Source organism: Pelodiscus sinensis, chromosome 3 (assembly GCF_049634645.1).
Source record: "Pelodiscus sinensis isolate JC-2024 chromosome 3, ASM4963464v1, whole genome shotgun sequence".
NCBI lineage: Eukaryota > Metazoa > Chordata > Testudines > Trionychidae > Pelodiscus > Pelodiscus sinensis.
In genome coordinates, this window is record NC_134713.1 from 153,084,313 (window position 1) to 153,103,308 (window position 18,996).

An 18,996-nucleotide genomic window follows, 5' to 3' on the forward strand; every position below is an offset into this window, starting at 1 on the left:
AAAACCCCCAAACCAAACAAAAAATCCTACCTATTTCAGAGTTAAATTGGAGACCATTTTATTTTTTCAGAGAACCCTATTTGATGTTTGTTACCATAAAGTTAGGGCAGTGGCCCCCAACGTGGTTTTTAAATCTTTCCTTAGATCAGGTTGCTTTAAATCCTTGTTTCTTAAACTGTGTTCCATGGACCACTGGTGTTCTGTGGAGCGCTCACAGGTGTGCCGTGGCCATTTGAAGAAAAAAAATGGCCGGGAGAGCTGCTGAGACGCAGCGGGTGGTGCGAAGAGATGAGCGAGTGGTGAGGTGGCTGGAAATGAGGCGGGGCTACCTGCGTTCCTCCTCCTGTGCTTGCGCGTGAAGGGCGGAAGAGGCAAGCAAGTGATGACACGGCAGGAAATGTGGCAGGGCTACTTAGGTTCCTCATGTGCTTCTGCGCCTTGCTTGCAACCACGTGGGAAAGCTCCGCGCCTCAGTTGCGTCCCTTGCCAAAGGGGAGGAGCGTTGCAGGGCTAGCTGCAGGGCCGGCTCTCCGCTGCTGGTCTGGGGATCCTGCCTGCTAGGGGAGAGAACTGCCCTAAAGCTGCCACCCCGACCGGGTCTTTGCACCGCTGTCTCTAGCTCTCGCTTTTTACCCAGGACAGCTGAGGAGGGCCAGCACCTTCCACCCTCTAGAACAGACAGGCCCTTCCCTTCAGTATTCTGTGTAAAAAAAAAATAACAGAGCCAGGGACTAGAACTATTGAAGGACAAAACATTAAGCAGTAAGAGATCCACTGTGAATTGGGGGGCAGGGTAAGGCCCTCAGTGCCCCTAATGCTGGCGTGGTTGTTATGGCAGCTGTCAGTCAGCTGCTTGACATTAACCCATGCTTGATAAGGTATTGAATTTATAATTTCCACCAATATGAGTAAACTAGGGAAATGTAATTTACTCAATCAAAAAGGCAGAAGTTTAGAAGGCTTTATAGGGCAGTGAGTGAATATTGTTGTTGTCAGTAAAAGTGTAAAGCTGTTGTCTGGTGTTCAAGGGGCAAGCTTTTTTTCCCCCCCTTCTCTCAACAAAAAAATCCTTGGTGTTCCTCATTAAAATATATATATATATATATATATATATATATATATTGATTGTTTGGTGTTCCTCAGTCTTAAAAAGTTTAAGAAAAACTGCTCTAAATCTTTTATCATTTTTGTTGCTCTTCTCTGGATGGTCTTCAGTTTCTCCATATCTTAAAGATAATGCCCAAAATGGAATGTAATACTCGATCGGAGGCCTCACCAATGCTGAGCATTAAAGTATGGCCCAAACAGGAGGCTGGCACAGGGCGGTCTGATGGTGGATATGCAAATAAAATGTTAGTGGTCTGCCAAACGTTTGTGAATGGGTTTACCGGTCCGCAATATAAAAAAAAAGTTGGGAACCACTGGTCTAAATAATACTTACTTCTGCCATGTGCAAGAGACTGGACTAGATCACTTTTTCAGGTGTCTTCCAATTCTATGATGTTATGCAAACCTAGTCAATGTGTGTGGTGCATGCCACGCAGTTGTTTTTGTTCACTTCCTCTGTCTGTTTTTTGTTAACAGCATGCAAATAATGCCAAAATACTCTTGTAGAGAAATGTATAAAGACTTTATATAATGGGTTAAGATAATCTCTTAACATGTGGAAGTCATTCATCTAGTTAAAAAAGTATTTATCAAAAGACTTAATATATATTTACCCAGTAAAGTATGGAGCCATTATAGTCTATGTAGAAAGAAGCCTTTTTAAGTATGCTTTGCATTTTAGTATTCAAGAATTGTGTGAAAAATAGATAATTTAGTATTATGTGAATGACAAAAAACCTGTGTAGCACAACTTGGCAGTCGGACAAGCTACGAAAATGTGCACTAAGCAATATTTTTCTCTGAAATTATAGCTAAATACCATAAATACACAAATAGGAGTGAGTGCATACATTTAGCTGGGCAATAGGGAACATATTTGAAGATAGTGAATTCTCCTTTAGTTATAGCTATATTAAAGGCAAAGAACATAAGCCAAAATGTGTGCTTTGTAAACCTTTTAACTTTGACACGTTGCTGGAATTGTGTGAGCAGTGGTATTGTTGGGGCATTTTTACAGAGAAAATACTGCGGTAGATCAGCCGTTCCATCTTTGTGTAAGTTGATATCAGCCCATTATTCATGAATGTCAAAAAGCAACATGGAGGTGGGTAAAGGTCAATACAGCACATGAGACTGAAGAGGAAATACAGAAAAGACTCATGTACTATCTGATTGAAAGTTAGATTTATTCTCTCTGGCTGCCATAACATCTGTTTCATTTTTAAAACACTTTTATATAAATAACGAACATTAACATGTAAATAAGTATTATAGTTTGTTCTTCAAAATATTTCACAGTACATCCAGAGGCAAATTTTCTCTAAGTTAGCCATAGCAGTCTTCTGGTTCCAAAGCAGTTAAGGCATACAGAAAATTGGCCTACAGAACTGACAGACAAATTTAAAAGTCACAGTCTATCAATTCATAGGTCATTTTCCTATATACCGTATCTTAATAAAATATACAGCAGTCCTACGTATTTTATTGTAGTTTGTTCTCAGACATTACAGTATGTAACATGATATGGTACGTGAAGCTTCTACTATCTTCTAAATATACAGACATATATACATGAATGATTCAAAATTGCACTTATATTTTTAACTCCAGTGCTGTATAAATGTGTGTGGCTGCTCCACGTTCTATCAGTAGATATCAAAAGTAACAGCATCTCCACTGGAAGTTGGTGTAGTCCACATGGAGTTGCTGTTACATCTGATAACACTGCTGGTTAGTCTTGAATGATTTCCCATACTTAACTTTAAATAGTAATTGTCTTAAAATAAACCAGATATATCTTCCCGTGCAAGAATGGGTATGCCCATGAACTTGCCATTTTAAAATCCGCACCATTCTCATTTTGAAGGATGTAGTTTACATGCCTTAAGACAAGTTTTTTTTAATTGCAATTATGCTGTTACTTCCGATTTTAAAAACAGCTAGTTCTAATTTTGAATAAGTTACACTTAACGTTTCTTTTCTCTAAGAATCTGCTTTCTTACTCTCATTCACGTGTGCCATTGCAGGCATTTTGAGCTTATAGCAACAAGCAGTCTTGCAACATTAAACATGATCTAAATGCCACAAGAAAGTATTTCTATCTCCTCAGGATATTTAAGTTGTGAGTTCACAAGTTTCAGTAAAATGGCAAATTTTTACTTTCTGTGTGAGAGAGGTTATTGAATAAGTGCGGTTTTCCAAATAGTCATTATGAGAATGTGGGCAGTAAAGATAGATGTGCGTAAAGCGTGTTTGTGTAAAATTTAAATAAGTGCACAAAATAATTTAACAAACTAAATAGTTTATCTGATTTATGCTACTGCCACTCTCCAACATTAGGTTTTCAAGTAAATATTTTAATGAAATTTTCCTAGATTTATTGAAAAAGTAACAATATCCTAGGGACTATATTGACTTTTTAAAAATAAATTCAGGAAATTAAAAGCTAAGATTGAGAATAGTAGCTCACGTCAAGTAACAAATATGAAGTGATAACTTTAATAGGTAATGAATTAGTAAAGTAAGTCGCAGTTATCTGAATATTTGGCATTAATTGATATATTGGACTATTACAGTTTCCAAGAAATGTTCTCCCCTTTTCCTGATTTTATTATAAATTAGGAATGTAATCACTTAAATGTTACGTAGAAAATCCAGTCACATAATGCTTGTATAAATAGATCTAAAATTGTAAGAAAATAATTTGATTAAATTGAACTTTATTGAAAACACATTTCATTAAGTTCAGAACATTAGCAACTTACCTCATCTCTTCTGAAGTCCTGTTTGTCAAAGAACTGATACCTGTGTAAAAAGAGAATCTACCTTGTACTCCATTGTTATACAAAAAGAAAGAGGATTAGCAAACACCAGGAACGTTTTTTTCTTCTGCTGGGAATCATCTTAGTGCCGCTTAATTTCTGATGACGCCCTAAATAAGCAATCAGTACAAGTAATATCAGAGTTCAAAATGATTGGTTGGTGTCATGGTAGCATGAATTACCTCATCGGTTTTCACTGTTAGAGACTTAGCAAGTGACACGTAATGCAAGTTCTTTTAGATATGCCCTATGACTATAAGGCAAAGTTTAACAATGGGGTTTATTGCTTACTCTATGAATTATTGTGCTTGCATGGAAGCATATAGATTGTAGAGTGATAAGTAATTAGGTGAGAGCTGTTTTTTCATAGGCTCTTTACATAAGTATAGTAGGTAGAGAGAATTTCACCTTAGGTTTTTAAAATATGCATATAATACATGTTCTAAACGTGCAAAGGTAATAGGAAGAAAACTTATTCATGAGAATCTTGGGGAAAGTTCAGAGAAGTAGCTTTTAAATTCTTACAGGGAGGCAGAAGCTACATTCTTGGCATCTTAGATATTGTGTACAACTATTTCTTTAAAATGCTTTATTAAATGAGATGGAAATAATTTTAAATTGCTGAACCATTACAGTTAGCTTATTTCAAAATTGCACAAAACCTGGGAATACTGGCTAATTATTAGTAAACTGTCAATATTTGATTACTTTTATTTTGTATAATTAAGTGTATAATGTAACCATGAGAATCTGAGAAATTATCTGCTGCTTCTATATTGCAGAAGAGAAAATTATCTGTTAATTCACATCAGATTCAGGCAGATTTACACTCTAAAATAACTTCCTACTGATGTTTATAAATTAACCATATGGCTTTATTTTGTATAACATTATGGTTGATAAAAGGTTAGGCCGATCCATGATGTCTTTGTAAAAGTATTCATAAAGAAATTAGGGTATATCTACACAGCAAAGCTATTTTGAAATAACAGCCGTTATTTCAGAATAACTTTACTAGTGTTTACACAGCCAAACCGCTATTTCGAAATTAATTCGAAATAGTGGAGCACTTATTTCGATTTGGGTAAACCTCATTCCACGAGGAATAACACCAGATTGGAAATAGCTATTTTGAAAGAAGTGCTGTGCAGACATTTATTCAAAATAGGGGTCCTCCAGCTTTCCCAGGGTACCCTGGTGGCCACTCCAGCCTCAACCACGAACACTACTCTCCCTCCTTCCCGGAGCCCTTAAAGGGGTAGACTCTGGCCACAGTGCCTGTGCCAGCTCCAAGGCTGCTAGCCCAGAGCCAGCAGTCACTGTCCCTGACCCAGTGGCCCCAAAACTTGAGCCAGCAAGCCACTGGCAGGCAGCCCTCCACTGTTCCCCAGGAGCAGTCTGCCAGCTCCCAGGAGCCTGCCAGGGCCCAGAGAAGGCAGGCACCTTCCTAGTCCAGGGTGGAGATCTACCAAGATCCAAAAGGGTCAGGAACATTACTCACACTAGGTCAATGAATGTTTAAGATTTTCTCAAATACACATACCAGGTCTTAATAACTATAACTGTACATACAGATATGAATAAAGTTCTTAGGTCAGTTTCATAGTAGAGATGGTGAGTTGCTGAATTGCAAAAAATTCTTTGCCGAATCAGTTCATCGGGTGATGGTCCAAAATAGGCAGTCCATATAGAGTTTGTTCAAATTCTTCCATGAGAATTAGTCACTCCAGCACCGCAGAGTTGTGCAGAGAGCCCTGAGGGAAAGGTTAACATCCTTTATAAGCCTGTAGTTGTTAGGCAGATTAGGTCAGGTGACCCTACTTTTCCCTCCTTTTCTTTTCCCACCATTTTCAGACATGGGATCGTGATAGGGGGGGCTAACAAGGCCTCAGAGAGTAAAACAAAATGATGGGGAACAAAACTGGTACCCCTCCCCCAACAAACCTCTAACAAGATATAGGTAAACACAGATCAATACAATCACTAACTTCTTCCATTTCTCTAACAATATAGGTTTGTCTTTCAAAGCTCTGGTCTATTTAACAAGGCTTTGTTAGCTAGCATAAGGAATGGCCCCCTAAGTACCATTTATATGCTTTTCTAATATGTCTTCGAATTTGGGTCATTTAGCCTGGTGGTGCTCAACCACTCCAGCCCTGCAGTGTGTGGTAGCGTGGGGCTGGAGTACCAGCACGGGCTCCCCAGTGCTGGTAGGGGAGGAGCCCTGAGCCTCGGGGGCCAGATCCAGGTAAGCTGGGGGGCCACATCCAGCCCCCTGAGCCTGAGGTTCCCCTCCCTGCTTTAAGGAATGTATAGCTGCTCCTTGATTGAACTCTGCTAATCAGTTTCCTTCTTACACAGTGAAATCATTGAGAATGTTATTAAAATAGTGGAGCAGCATGGAAGTGATGCATGGTGGAAGCTTCCTGTTGAACAGCTTCTGCCAAAAAAGGTAACTTTCTGAGTGTTAACATATAGGGTAGAAATTGCAAGAGAGATGGAGAGGGTTAGATCTCTCCTAACACAGTAAGGGCAAGACAGCTAATGCTGTTGATTTTACGTAGAAGGCACTTGGTGGCTACAATGCTGGGCAGCAATATTAAACCCTCAGATATTTCTATGATCCTTATGACTTTTTATTTGTTACAAAATGTTAAGAGTGCACATTGAGACTGTGCATTGTACTGTGCTATGTTTCAATGTTGTATATCAGATTGATGCCAGAAATTTTGCAGTTCCAATGATCATTGAGCAGGTAACTGAGGGAACAGTTAATACACAGGCTTAAAATGTAATCATTTCTTCTGGCTAAGGCTAATTTTTCTGTAATACTTGCTACTGTTTGTGTTGTGTTTATGGCCCTAATCTTCCAGCACTGTGCACGTGTGAAGTATATGTCCAGTGTGCAGTGCAGAAACAGTGGTTTCTGACATTTTTGGGAGGGGAGGGGTGAGAAGGGAGGAGAGAGAGGGTCATTTGTCTTCTGAAAAGTAACCATTGTGTATAATTTTGTAAATAACCTCTTGCAAAATGTGCATCTTCTGCAAAATTGGTGGACCAAAACCAAAATCTGCTTTGGTTATTTCTATTTTGGAGACACTCAACCTTCTTCCAGTTAAAGGCGCAAAATGTTTATTTTCTCTTATTAATACTATTTAACTGTTATTTCATTAGGTTGGTAGCCACAATGTACTGGATTATGTACAGGGACAGGATGTCCTGGATATCTGGTTTGATAGTGGAACTTCCTGGGCTCATGTGTTGGAAGGTATGGCACTGATAAATACTGAGTATTCTTTTTAAATATTTGGTGGACCAGAAGCACTACTTTTTGTGCACGACACCACTGAAGTCAGTGGAGTTGAGTTGGTGTAATCCAGTGGCTAATTTGGATGAGGTCATTAATTGCAAAGCTTTTTAAGAATAGGATTTGATGTTTGCAAACTCATTTGCAATAGGTTTTTTAATAAATTACCACTGGTCATTTTGGCATGTGAAGAACCTTTTAAGTTAAAGATGCACAAATTAAAAATTGCCTGTTCTGGTTATGAAAGCAGTTCACTTCGTAACTGGAAGACAGATCTCAATTTATTTTGAATTAACACATTTTAAAGTTTGTGTTGATGTATAGTGACTCTTTGTCTTTCATAGTTATAAGACCTAAGACTAGAGTTACTGCTGAAAATGTTAATTATAATTACACATTTATAGCAATGTACATCAGTGCAGAAGTTGTACCTTCTGATCATTATGTGTAGCAAGAGCAATTTGCTGTGCCTTTCTACTGCATTTCCTAATGCAAACACTTAGGATGTTTCTAGACTACAGGGTTTTTTTTGAAAAAAGTGGCCTTTTTTTGAAAAAACTTCCCTTGTGTCTAGACTGCTGCCATGTTCTTCTAAAGTAAATTGAAAGAATGCGGCAATTTTTTCAACCACAGAAAAACTCGTTTTACGAGGAAGAATGCCTTTTTTTGAAAGTGCTCTTCCGAAAAAAGGCATTATGTAATACAAACTGTGCTTTTTCGAAAGAGAGCATCCAGACTGCCTGGGTGCTCTCTTTCGAAAAAGTGGCTAGCTTTTTCGAAAGTACTGGTTGTAATCTAGACACTCTTTTTCGAAAATATCTTTTGAAAAAGCTCTTTTGAAAGAGGTTTGCAGTCTAGATGTAGCCTAAATGTTGAGTAGATCAGTCTTTCAGTTTTCTTAGGTTAATTTTTGACATTGTAAAAGCTCACATGTTTAGTGCCTGAGAGGCCATGCTTGGAATATAATACAATAAAAGTTGCAATTACTTAGGCAATCTAAAGAAAACAAAGGAACAATATTTTTAAAATTTTTGAAGTACTTGATTTATCCAGTGGAGACTCCTAAATCAGGTGCCATTTCTGTGTAATAAGTTGGTACAGTGAATTGTTTGTTGAACTTTAAACCAGGAGTATACAGTTGTGTGATAGCAATCTTGTTGAATTGTAAAACTTGTTGGCATTAGAGATTTTATTTCCTAGCAACGCAGTAAGGCAACGGTATCATCAGTAAACAGTGTATTTTCTAAAGACACTTGTATACATTAAAGTTCATATTTTTAAACAAGTTGATTTGAGAAAAGTGACTATACTAGAGCTATTTGCATTCCTAAACACATCCTTGAGGAATAACCATGAATTAAAGGCACAGTTGTTACACAGTGAGTTCAGTAAAATTATCTACAGGATGCTTTTTATTTTGTGCTGTTATTGTGTTGCTCTAATAGTCCTCATAGTAGCATTAGCTATTCACATTTATCAAAAGAAATGGAAAGAATATAGTGACTGTGCATTTATTAGAACATTACTCCAAATAGGGTGGACATTGTGTGCCAGCTTTTTCTACTATCTGAGACAAAAAACTAAGATTAAAAGTACATATTGGTAACTTAAGGGTGTGTAAATTCCAGACAAATAGCAGTCAGTAAAAGTACCATAATTTAAAGTAAGGAAATACACTGTAAAGGTAGCTGAACTATCTTTACTCGGCATGCTGTCGTTTCATGATCGTAGACCTGAAGTTTGAGGAGTATCCAAAATGGGCTAGGAACTTCTGAAATTAGAAAAAAACCTCTGCCATGAATATTTATAAAAATTTGGTGGGGTGGAGAGTGGAAGCTGGATGGAGAGGAACTGGTTGGGGATTTGGCAAAGCAGAGAGGAATGTTTCTGTTAAATAGGTAAATCTAGTAAATTATTATTACTAGTCTGTGTTCCATTGTCTTGCCATCAGTGTTCAGAAGGACTTTTCTACTTGTAGGGAACATCACTTCTTAATGCCACTTAATCACACAGCTGTGTGAAATCACATTTGGTTTTGGTGGAAAAAATTCTTCTTTTTCTACTCATATCATTCACGTCCTCTAGGGAGAGCAGTTTGTGGTTTGTGCTGTCTTTCTACATGCAGAGTGGTTAGTGAACTAACTTGATTTCTTTTAATGAAAGTATAGATCTCCTATAGATTTTTTTTTTCTGACAACCTGTTAAAACTGTTGTGTTCTAGCACTCATATTTAAAAATCTTAACCTTTTAAAAACTCATCAGTTAATCTTTGGTTCTGTGTATTAGGTGTCATTGAAATAAGGTAAGTAAATTGAGTACATTTCAGTTCTCTTCATGGTCACATTGGCATCAGTAATGCTTTCTCTGGAGAAAGTCACATGGTCTCTTAACACGAAAGAAATATTGGTCTCTTTAACCTCTGATGGTAGGACAAGAAGTAATGAATTTAAATTGCAGCCAGGGTGGCTGAGGTGGGACATTCAGAGAACATTCCTGTCAGAATGATTAAGCACTGGAATACATTGCCAAAGGGGGGGAAAAAAAAGAAAAAAAAGCAATGAATAGTCCCGCATCACCTTAGAGACTAACACCGTACACCCACACCTGATGTGACCACTGTCACAGATGCATCCCTCATGAGATGAGGAACCCACATGAACAGTCACACTGCAGAGGATATTTTGACTCCTTAGGGGGACAGGAAACATACAAACTTACTAGAACAAAGAACAGTCAGTCCAGCTCACATTGCATTGTGTTTCACCCATTCAGTCCTGCCCAGCCCCCTGCTACCTGTGCAGAAAATATGCCATGACAGGGCTTAGATCATCCTCATTGCCATCAATTGGCCAAGATAGTTTCAGTTTCTGGATTTCCTTAGAATGTCATTCTATCCTCCCATCAAAATCCATCTCTCTCCAAATCTGGTAACTCAGAAGAATGGCAGGGCCAGACATCCCAACCCATTTCATCTTCATCTCATGGCCTGGTATTTGGATAGGCATCAGCCCAGGAATGTTCATTTTCAAAGGCCATTCTAACTACCCCCAATCACAGCAGAAAAGTCTTCATCAAAAATCATGAGAATCAGCTCAAATTCTTGTCATTTTAGATTATATTCTATCCCTCAGGTAATCTGGACCTAATTAGCTTGTTGCAAGTCCACCGGGAAGCAGCCATTGCCTGCCATCGTCCAGTGGAAGGCCATGGGTTTCATTTCACGTCCACCATTTGTTTTCTGGAAAGCCTCATTAGGATCTTTCTTCCAATAGCAAAAATATGCCCACAATTATGTGGCATTTCGGCAATGCCACTAATGTAAAATCAGAACTGTAGCCCTCTTCCTTTGGGATGTGATGCTTCTGCACGTGCAATGGAAAATAACATCCCCTTTTTCTGCTGCTGTGTTGTAGCACAAGATCTAATTTAACCGTCTGATCATACTCAGGTCTCCTTTGGTACTCTTGACAAAGCATCTGCATTGGCCCTTCAATTAACAAGTCCATTTTAATAAATATAATGTAAGAACCTTTTCCCAGTCATATATAAATCTCTGTTGATGATCATAGCATTGAAAAAGGATTTGGTATTGCTGATATTTTAACTGTAGAATATACTTTTAACACCATTTATATCCTAAGAACCTGTTTCCACAAAGGACTTGTGTAAACTTATGTTTCATCCCCACTGAGCAGAAAAAATGCAGGATAGAGTACATCTGCAAAGATAGCTGACATTGACTAATTTACTTGCTCATTTTTCATTGAGATTTTCTTTGCACCTGACAACAGCATGACTCTTTGCACCTATGTTTCAGATTAAGTATATAATTTATTTAAATATGTTGAATTCAGTTGCACTATTTAAGCACATCCATAGGTTTTCATGGTCTCGTGATAGAGCCTGATGAAGTCAATGGAAAAGAGTCTAGTTGTCTTCTATAGGCTTGGATCATACCCCTAACCCCAGTACAATGGAATAATTTAACTTTCAATTCTTTCTTTATCTCCCTTGTTAATGTTTAACTGAATGAATGTGATTATTTTACAGCATGCCTATCTGTGCTTTTTAAACTTTTTGTGCTGAGCAAAAGATTTAAAATAAAACTTGGTTAATTGTTGTTGGCATTAAGTGCAATACATTTTAATCTAAAGGCTAAAGTCTGTAAGATCAAAGATCTAGAATCTTGAAATCCCTACTAAAAGGGATCATAAGTGCCTTATAGCAGGGGTGGTCAACCAGTTAGAGACCAAGAGCCAAAATAGTGGTGGACAGAGTGCAAAGAGCCACGTATTCACGTATTATATATTTATTTGTATATATCTATATATAGAAAGATACATAAATATAGTACACAAAATGTAGTGATAAAAATAACATTACAGGATATTTCGGACAAAAGCCAATAAGTCACTAGTCACTTAAAAAATCCACGGCTAGTCCGTAGATCTTCAGAGAACTTGACAAGGACCAAACATCAAATAAAAAAAAAAAACCCTTTAAATATACAGTAATATTCTCTCACTTAAAAGCATTCCTACCATGTATTTTAAATTTAACACTACTGCTTTATTATGTCCTGTGAGTTTTTTTTAAATTAAACTGAACTGAGAAGTAAATTAGCACATTTTGAAGTGCCTGTTTCACACCAGCTTATTGATCTCTGGTATGGTTTCCTCATTTTTTTTACTTATAAAGATTATGGCTTTTTTTACCATTCTAAAAATTCAGATCCGTCCCAGACTGCAAATATGAGAGGTTCAAAAACAATAAGGGAGAGACTCATTTCTCAGAATAATTGCTTCAGTCTGGCAAACAATAGCCTTTGAAGTTTCTTTAAAGAATCACAGTGTAAACCAGATACATGCTGATTCTTTTTTTTTTTTTGCCCTGGAATTTAAACATGACATCTGTGTTGGCTGCCTTACTCTGCATCCATAAAGACTTTGAGTTGAACTTGCTTCAGTCCCCCATCCCACTGCTCTAACCCAGTGCCCTACCTCTCCCCCAGAGTCAGGCATTCCCAGTCCCCCCTTCCCACCCCCACTCGAACCCAATTCCCTCCCGCAGAGCCAGGCACTCCTAGCCCTCCTCCCCCCCGCCCCCCACCCGAACCTAATGCCTGGGTCCCAGAGCTGCCACCACTGTCACACATTTTTCCCTCCAGGCGCTGGGCGTGTGTGCACAGCAGCCGGCCATGAGCAGTCTGGGCACGCGGCTCAGAAGCAGCAGGAACAGTATTTCCTTAATCAAAGAGCTGTGGATTGGCCACCCCTGCCCTAGAGTTTTAATTTGAAAAACAGCTGAAAACTCTCTGGACTGTCAGATGATTTTGTGCACAGCTAACAAATTTACAGTCTGTTCTAATTAAAGTTGACTGAAAATCGCTACTATTTTACTGTTTTTCATTACAATTGGGATGAGAACTACCCAATAGATTTAGACAATCTACTGTACATTTGAAAGAGTTTGTTTGTGTCTGTCTCTGTGTCTGTTCAAGAACTCCTCCTAAATGGTAAGAGTGAGGACTGTTACATCTGGTGTGTTGTTTCTTCTTATGGTTTAAAGCTAAGGTAATGGTTTGCTTGTGCCAGGATGATGAGATGTGCCTGGAATGGGATTGCTTCTCATAAAATAGAAAGGAAGGGGTCTACTAGCAGGGACAATTATACTGTATAATGGCTATGAGGGGCGGTGACAGCTGAGGCCAAAGATGGGGACCGGGACAGCTATAACTCCACTAGGCCAGCCAGGTAAGCATGAGGGTTGGGGCAAGGGGCGGGGAGGCCAGGTGCTGAGTGTTGGTAGGGTTGCCAAGTGCCCAGCATCTTCGCCTCCTGGCAAGTGGAAAAAAAAATCAGAAAATACCGGATATTTTAGGTGTCCCGTATTCTCTGAATTTTTTTTTCCTGGACAGGAGGCAAAAATACTGGACAGTCCGGGTGAATACTGGACACCTGGCAACCCGTGTGTGTGTGTGTGTGTGTGTGTGTGTGTGTGTGTATAAAATTTCAGAGACGTTGTATGTCTGTCTGTCCCCCTGTCAGGGGACATGCACCTCTCTCCTGGCTGTGCCTGCTGGAGCCACAGTGGCCATGGACAGGCTCTCACGTGGCCCCAAACTGCTGCAGTGAGACATGGCTGGGTTGTCCTGTCTCCCCATGGCAGCCAGCATACTGAAACCCTCATCTCCAGCCCCACTCCAAAGCAATGATTTAAATGAAGAAATATACAAATTATTTCAATTAAGGACCTGAGCAACGCTGGGTAAATCCTCTAATAGATTATAAATTATTTAATTGATCTGAAATTGAGGCTCAGAGTACTGCTATTTCTATAGACACATAATGAAGAATTCATAAAAAATATGAAGTATATTCACCAGGGCATGCAGTCTTTGCAAGCATACCATTATATCTGCTTTCTATCAGACAACAAAGACCAACTCTGAATATTTGTAGATGGTTTGTTTAGGTTCTTCAGTCATTTAGATGCCCCTTATTAAAATGTCTTTTCTTTATTTGCCCTTCATTGCAAGAATTGAAATTTTCTAGTTGACTTGGCAGAGAAAAATAGTCTATGGAACATCAATAATAGATGTCAAAGTTATTACTGTTTTCTGCTTACTCCCTATAATTATTATTGTACTTATTTAGTCTTTACATGTATTTTGCCATCTCTTGTGCAAAGATTAATATTTTATTGTGCTTTCTAACTGGATCTTTATTGATTTTTCTTAAAAGAATAAATTAATGATAGAAAAAACATAAACTCCACCCATGAGTCTTATACTTAGCAATGGCTGAATGTCCTTGACCTTTGCAATGTTGAACTTTTTTTATTGCAGGATGGATCTGAATATCGAAACTTCCATTACGCTAAACAAATAGATAAAGGCTATAAACACCAGGGAAAAAGAGAGGAATTGTCTCTGGGGGGAGGATGAAAGAAACTATTGAATGAACCCCATTACAGGAAAATTTTTGGCTAAAATCACGAAAAAATTCTGAATGTGAGATTGTGTAATAACCACCAATTCACACCCACCTCCCTCCCTCTAGAGACTTTTGGGTACCCATGAATTGTACTGTTTGCAACAACAGTTGCATACCAAGCTGTGGATCAGTTTGTTCATTATTTTATTGAAACTTGCAGTTTTATCATTCATTAATATGTGTAAAGATCCTTGAGGTCCTGATATAAAATATGAGTGCAAAATAGGCTATATTATATTACCCTGTATTTTCATATTTTAGTAATATTTTGTCAGAGGCTCATGTCAAAAAGTAAGCTTGCAGGTTGCATATAAATTCTCAGAGATGAATGAGTCTCAGCATTTAATGACCTGTTATTTTGTGTGTGAGGTGCTTGAGTAGTTGGGGATTTTAGTTTGATAACTTGTATTGCTTATTTTCCTTACAATAGTAAATAAACTAGTTCTTTAATAGAACAGAAGCATGATGTTCTATAACCACTTACTGATACAGGCAGTCCCCGGGTTACGTACAAGATAGGGACTGTAGGTTTGTTCTTAAGTTGAATCTGTATGTAAGTCGGAACTGGCGTCCAGATTCAGCCGCTGCTGAAACTGACTGCCAGTTCTGACTTACATACAGAATCAACTTAAGAACCCCAAGCGTCCCCAAGTCAGCTGCTGCTGAAACTGATCAGCAGCTGATTCCAGGAAGCCTGGGGCAGAGCAACTCTGCCTCAGGCTTCCTGTAGTCAGCGCTGGTCAGTTTCAGCAGAAGCTGACTTGGGGACGCCTGGGGCAGAGCAGCTGGGGTGCTGCTGGGTTGCTCCAGTAGCGCCGCTCCTCGGCACTACTGGAGCAACCCAGCAGCACCCCATCTGCTCTGCCCCAGGTGTCCTGATTCAGCCGCTGCTGAAAGTGACCAGCAGCGGCTGAATCAGGACCAGAGCAGCTGGGGTGCTGCTGGGTTGCACCAGTAGCGCCCAGAGCGGCGCTGCGGGACCAACCGGCAGCACCCCAGCTGCTCTGCCATAGGCATCCGGAGAAAAGCCTAGTCTGCTGGGGGGGCGGGGGGCGTACTAGCTGCGCCCTCCCCACCCCAGCAGACCAGGAAGACTCGGGCGGCGGACCGAGATGCACCGCGGTCCCGCTGCCTGGGTCCTCCGCGGCTTTGCTCCCCGTCTCCCTGGTCTGCTGGAGACGGGGAGCGCCTCTGAGGACGCCGGCAGCGGAGCAGCCCAGGCGCGCCTGGGGTGCCCCGCTGCCCGAGCCCCCCCGCGGCTTTGCAAAGCGCGGGGAAGCCGGCGGCGGCGGGGTAGTCCAGGCGCGCCTGGGGTGCCTCGCTGCCCGAGCCCCTCCTTCCCCCCGCGGCTTTGCAAAGCACGGGGAAGCCGGCGGGGCAGTCCAGGCGCGCCTGGGGTGCCTCGCTGCCCGAGTCCCCCCCCTCCCCCCTGCGGCTTTGCAAAGCGCGGGGAAGCCAGCGGTGGGGCAGTCCAGGCGCGCCTGGGGTGCCTCGCTGCCCGAGCCCCTCCGCGGCTTTGCTCTGCGTCTTCCTGGTCTGCAGACCAGGGAGACGCAGAGCAAAGCCCCAGAGTACACGGGCGGCAGGACCGCGAGGTCCCGCAGTCCGTGTACTCTGGGGCAGCCCCGTTCGTAACTGCGGATCCGACGTAAGTCGGGGACTGCCTGTACATCTACTACAGCACTTCCTTTTTACCATAAGCCTACCATAAGAATTTAGTAATCTAATATAAACTGATGTATGTATGTTTGTTTTTTTAAATCCGTTGACAAGATATTTTTGTTTTAAGGTGCAGATCAAAAAGCAGATTTATACTTGGAAGGAAAAGACCAATTGGGAGGCTGGTTTCAGTCCTCTCTCTTAACTAGTGTGGCAACAAGAAAAAAAGCACCTTATAAGTAAGTGTTGGTCTGAAACAAGGCAATTTATTGAGCTTTTATGTAATGATAGTATGGTTAGACTTACTGGCATGCTTACCCGTTAATGAATTAACTATCCTGGCTGGAGCAGCCCCCGCCCGTAATGCTCTGAGCCAGGCTGACAGAATCCCAGCCATAGCAGGCTTGGCCAGAGCACCTCCCGCCCGCAATGTGGCAGGCCTGGCTGGCAGGACCCAGACAGTCTGCATCAGCCCTCCATGGCTAACCAGTGAAATGATACCATTTTAACTATTTAACCAGTTAACTGCTTTAATGGATTTTTACATCCCTCCTGCTAAACAATACTAGAACACTGTTTATAATAATATTTTTGGATGTTTTCTACATTTAAAAAAAAATGTTGATTTCAGTTACAACACGGAATAAATTGTACAGTGTTCACAAATACTTGAATACTTGATTACAAATACTTGGATTAAAAAAGGTAAAAGAAATAGTATTTCTCAGTTCAGTTCATCAATGTAAACGAACTTGCTTGACATGTTGGCTGAACAAGAAGTAAAACTGATAGGACTTATGGCTCTAATGTTTTACATTTTTTAATTTTTTAGTGCAGTTACATAAAGTCTGTACTTGTAAGTTTCACTTTCTTGATCGAGGATACACTATAGAGTTGTTTCTTTTTTACAGTCCAAGTATTTGTAATCAAAGTGACTATTGTACACACTTTGTTTTCTGTGTTGTAATTGAAATCACAATATATTTGAGAATGTAGAAAAGCATCCAAATATTTATAATAAACGTACATTGGTATTCTGTTATTTTTTAACAGTGCAATTAAAATCATAATTAGTTGTGATTAATTTTTTTAATTGAGTTACAGTTTGTTTTGAGTTACACTGGAATTAACTGTTACAAGTTGGACCTCCTTGGTCCGGCACTATCGGGACCTGACCAGTCCCAAACATGAGAATTTGCTGGATGAAGGGAGGTCTCCTGCCTCCAGCCCCCAAGACTATTGCCTGCTTCCAGTTCCCCTGGGTGTCACAGACTCCATCTCCTGTCACAGAGCTGCAGCCTTATATTTTGTGGGCTCCAGCCTTATTTTTTGTGGGCTGTCCTCTATCCCCGGGGGCTGCTGCGGGGCTCTGGCCCCATGCTTCTAGATGCTGCCAAAGGACTCCGGCCCTGTGCTGCTACCAGGGCTTCCTCCCCACACTGCATTCCCAAAATCTGCCATAGGGCTTCAGCCCTGGGCTGCCTTCAGCTGAGATGCCGACCCTGTCTTCCTCAGTCCCGGCTGGCCCTCCTGCCTTTAGGCTCTCAGGCCCGCTGGTCCAGGAGCCAGACCACGGATGTTGCTAGACACACAGAATGCTAGTTTGCAGAGGTACAGCCTTTATTAATTGATAGGCCTAGTAAAAATAATCAACCTAAGATTTTGTTTTGTTTTTAGCTCCTCTGGGTGCACAGAGAACAGTGAATAGATGCAGTAATTTGGATTACTGAATTGATTATGCAGTTTACTGAAAAAGTAACACGTTCAGTAAGGATGCATACATAATACTACTTGGATTTTAATAAATAATTTATATGAGCAAATGTGTGTGTACTGAATGTAAATGTCTGGGTTGGTCATATGGCAAAATGAATTGTATAAAACATATATTGTATGTGCATGTGTTCCTTATATATAAGGTAAATTACCATTGACTTCAGTGAAACCAAGATTTTTACCCTTGGTTTTAGATTTAATCTACAATTGGTGGTTTTGTTCAACTAGGAAGACTGTTGGGGATGTATTTCTGCTCTTCTCTAGAAATAAGTTTCAATATTCAATAGATTCTATCTTGGATCGAAAATTTCTTGGTTAGAATATACTTCTGGGAAGACAAGACTGCCACACTAGAAAGATATAAATCACAAGGCTGAATTTATTTTTCAGTAGTATTGGTTTGTTTTTTGTTTTGTTTTCCTTAGGACTCTTGTGGTTCATGGATTTACTCTGGGTGAAAAAGGAGAGAAGATGTCTAAATCTATTGGCAATGTGGTTGATCCTGACATAGTAATCAATGGAGGCCAAGTAAGTCATGACACACATTGTGTCATGGATTTTTTTTTTGTAAGTCCAAGTATTGCAGTCATGTTGTTGTATAACTTTTCCCTGTGAAGCTGCTTTATGGCAGAATATTGGAAAGTTGCTATATAATGAAGATGTATTTAAATTCCATTGAACTGAAATTAAAACCCATGAATTGTTTCACTTCAGCTTTGAAGTGTTTTAAGCTGTAGTACATTTGAGGTTTATTTTATTGACTAAATCCATTCTGTAGTGATAGGGAATGGGAAGGGATTGTAACAATTACACTGAAGATATAGTTCAGTTCTAAGCTATTGAGAGAGTTTACTGCGCACTTTTCCCTCGGGGTTTTTTTAGCGTTAAAGTCAGGGTGCACATTATCCATAGGAGGGTTTTTTTTTAGTTTTCATTTGGCGGTTCCACGGCAATTAATTAATCACAGGACACCAGAGGTTAAGTTGATTTTTATTAGCCTCAACAAGCAACTATATACACAGTTTCAAAAAGGTAAGTTAAACAAATTAAATCAACACTGCAGCGCAAACAAGCAAATACCAGTGTGTTAATTGATCATACTCATCTTTGAAGCCCTCAAATTCGCTTTTGTTAGAATCTTCCTCGAACAGTTGAGCAATATCTTCCTGGGTATAGTCCTCATAGAATCATAGAATACTAGGACTGGAAGGGACCTCGAGAGGTCATTGAATCCAGTCCCCTGCCCCCATGGCAGGACCAAATACTGTCTAGACCATCCCTGATAGACATTTATCTCACCTACTCTTAAATATCTCCAGAGATGGGGATT

General features: G+C 40.0%; 1 protein-coding gene across 1 annotated transcript in view; it reads left to right on the plus strand.

Annotated features, from left to right (window-relative positions):
- IARS2 (isoleucyl-tRNA synthetase 2, mitochondrial) overlaps positions 1-18,996 on the plus strand; it is a 61,367-nt gene that overhangs the window by 21,093 nt on the left and 21,278 nt on the right. Inside the window, exons 13-16 of the mRNA XM_075925218.1 lie at positions 6,291-6,381; positions 7,104-7,197; positions 16,021-16,129; positions 18,092-18,194. Of these exons, the coding sequence (XP_075781333.1) occupies positions 6,291-6,381; positions 7,104-7,197; positions 16,021-16,129; positions 18,092-18,194 (397 nt within the window). The remainder of the gene's footprint in view (positions 1-6,290; positions 6,382-7,103; positions 7,198-16,020; positions 16,130-18,091; positions 18,195-18,996) is intronic.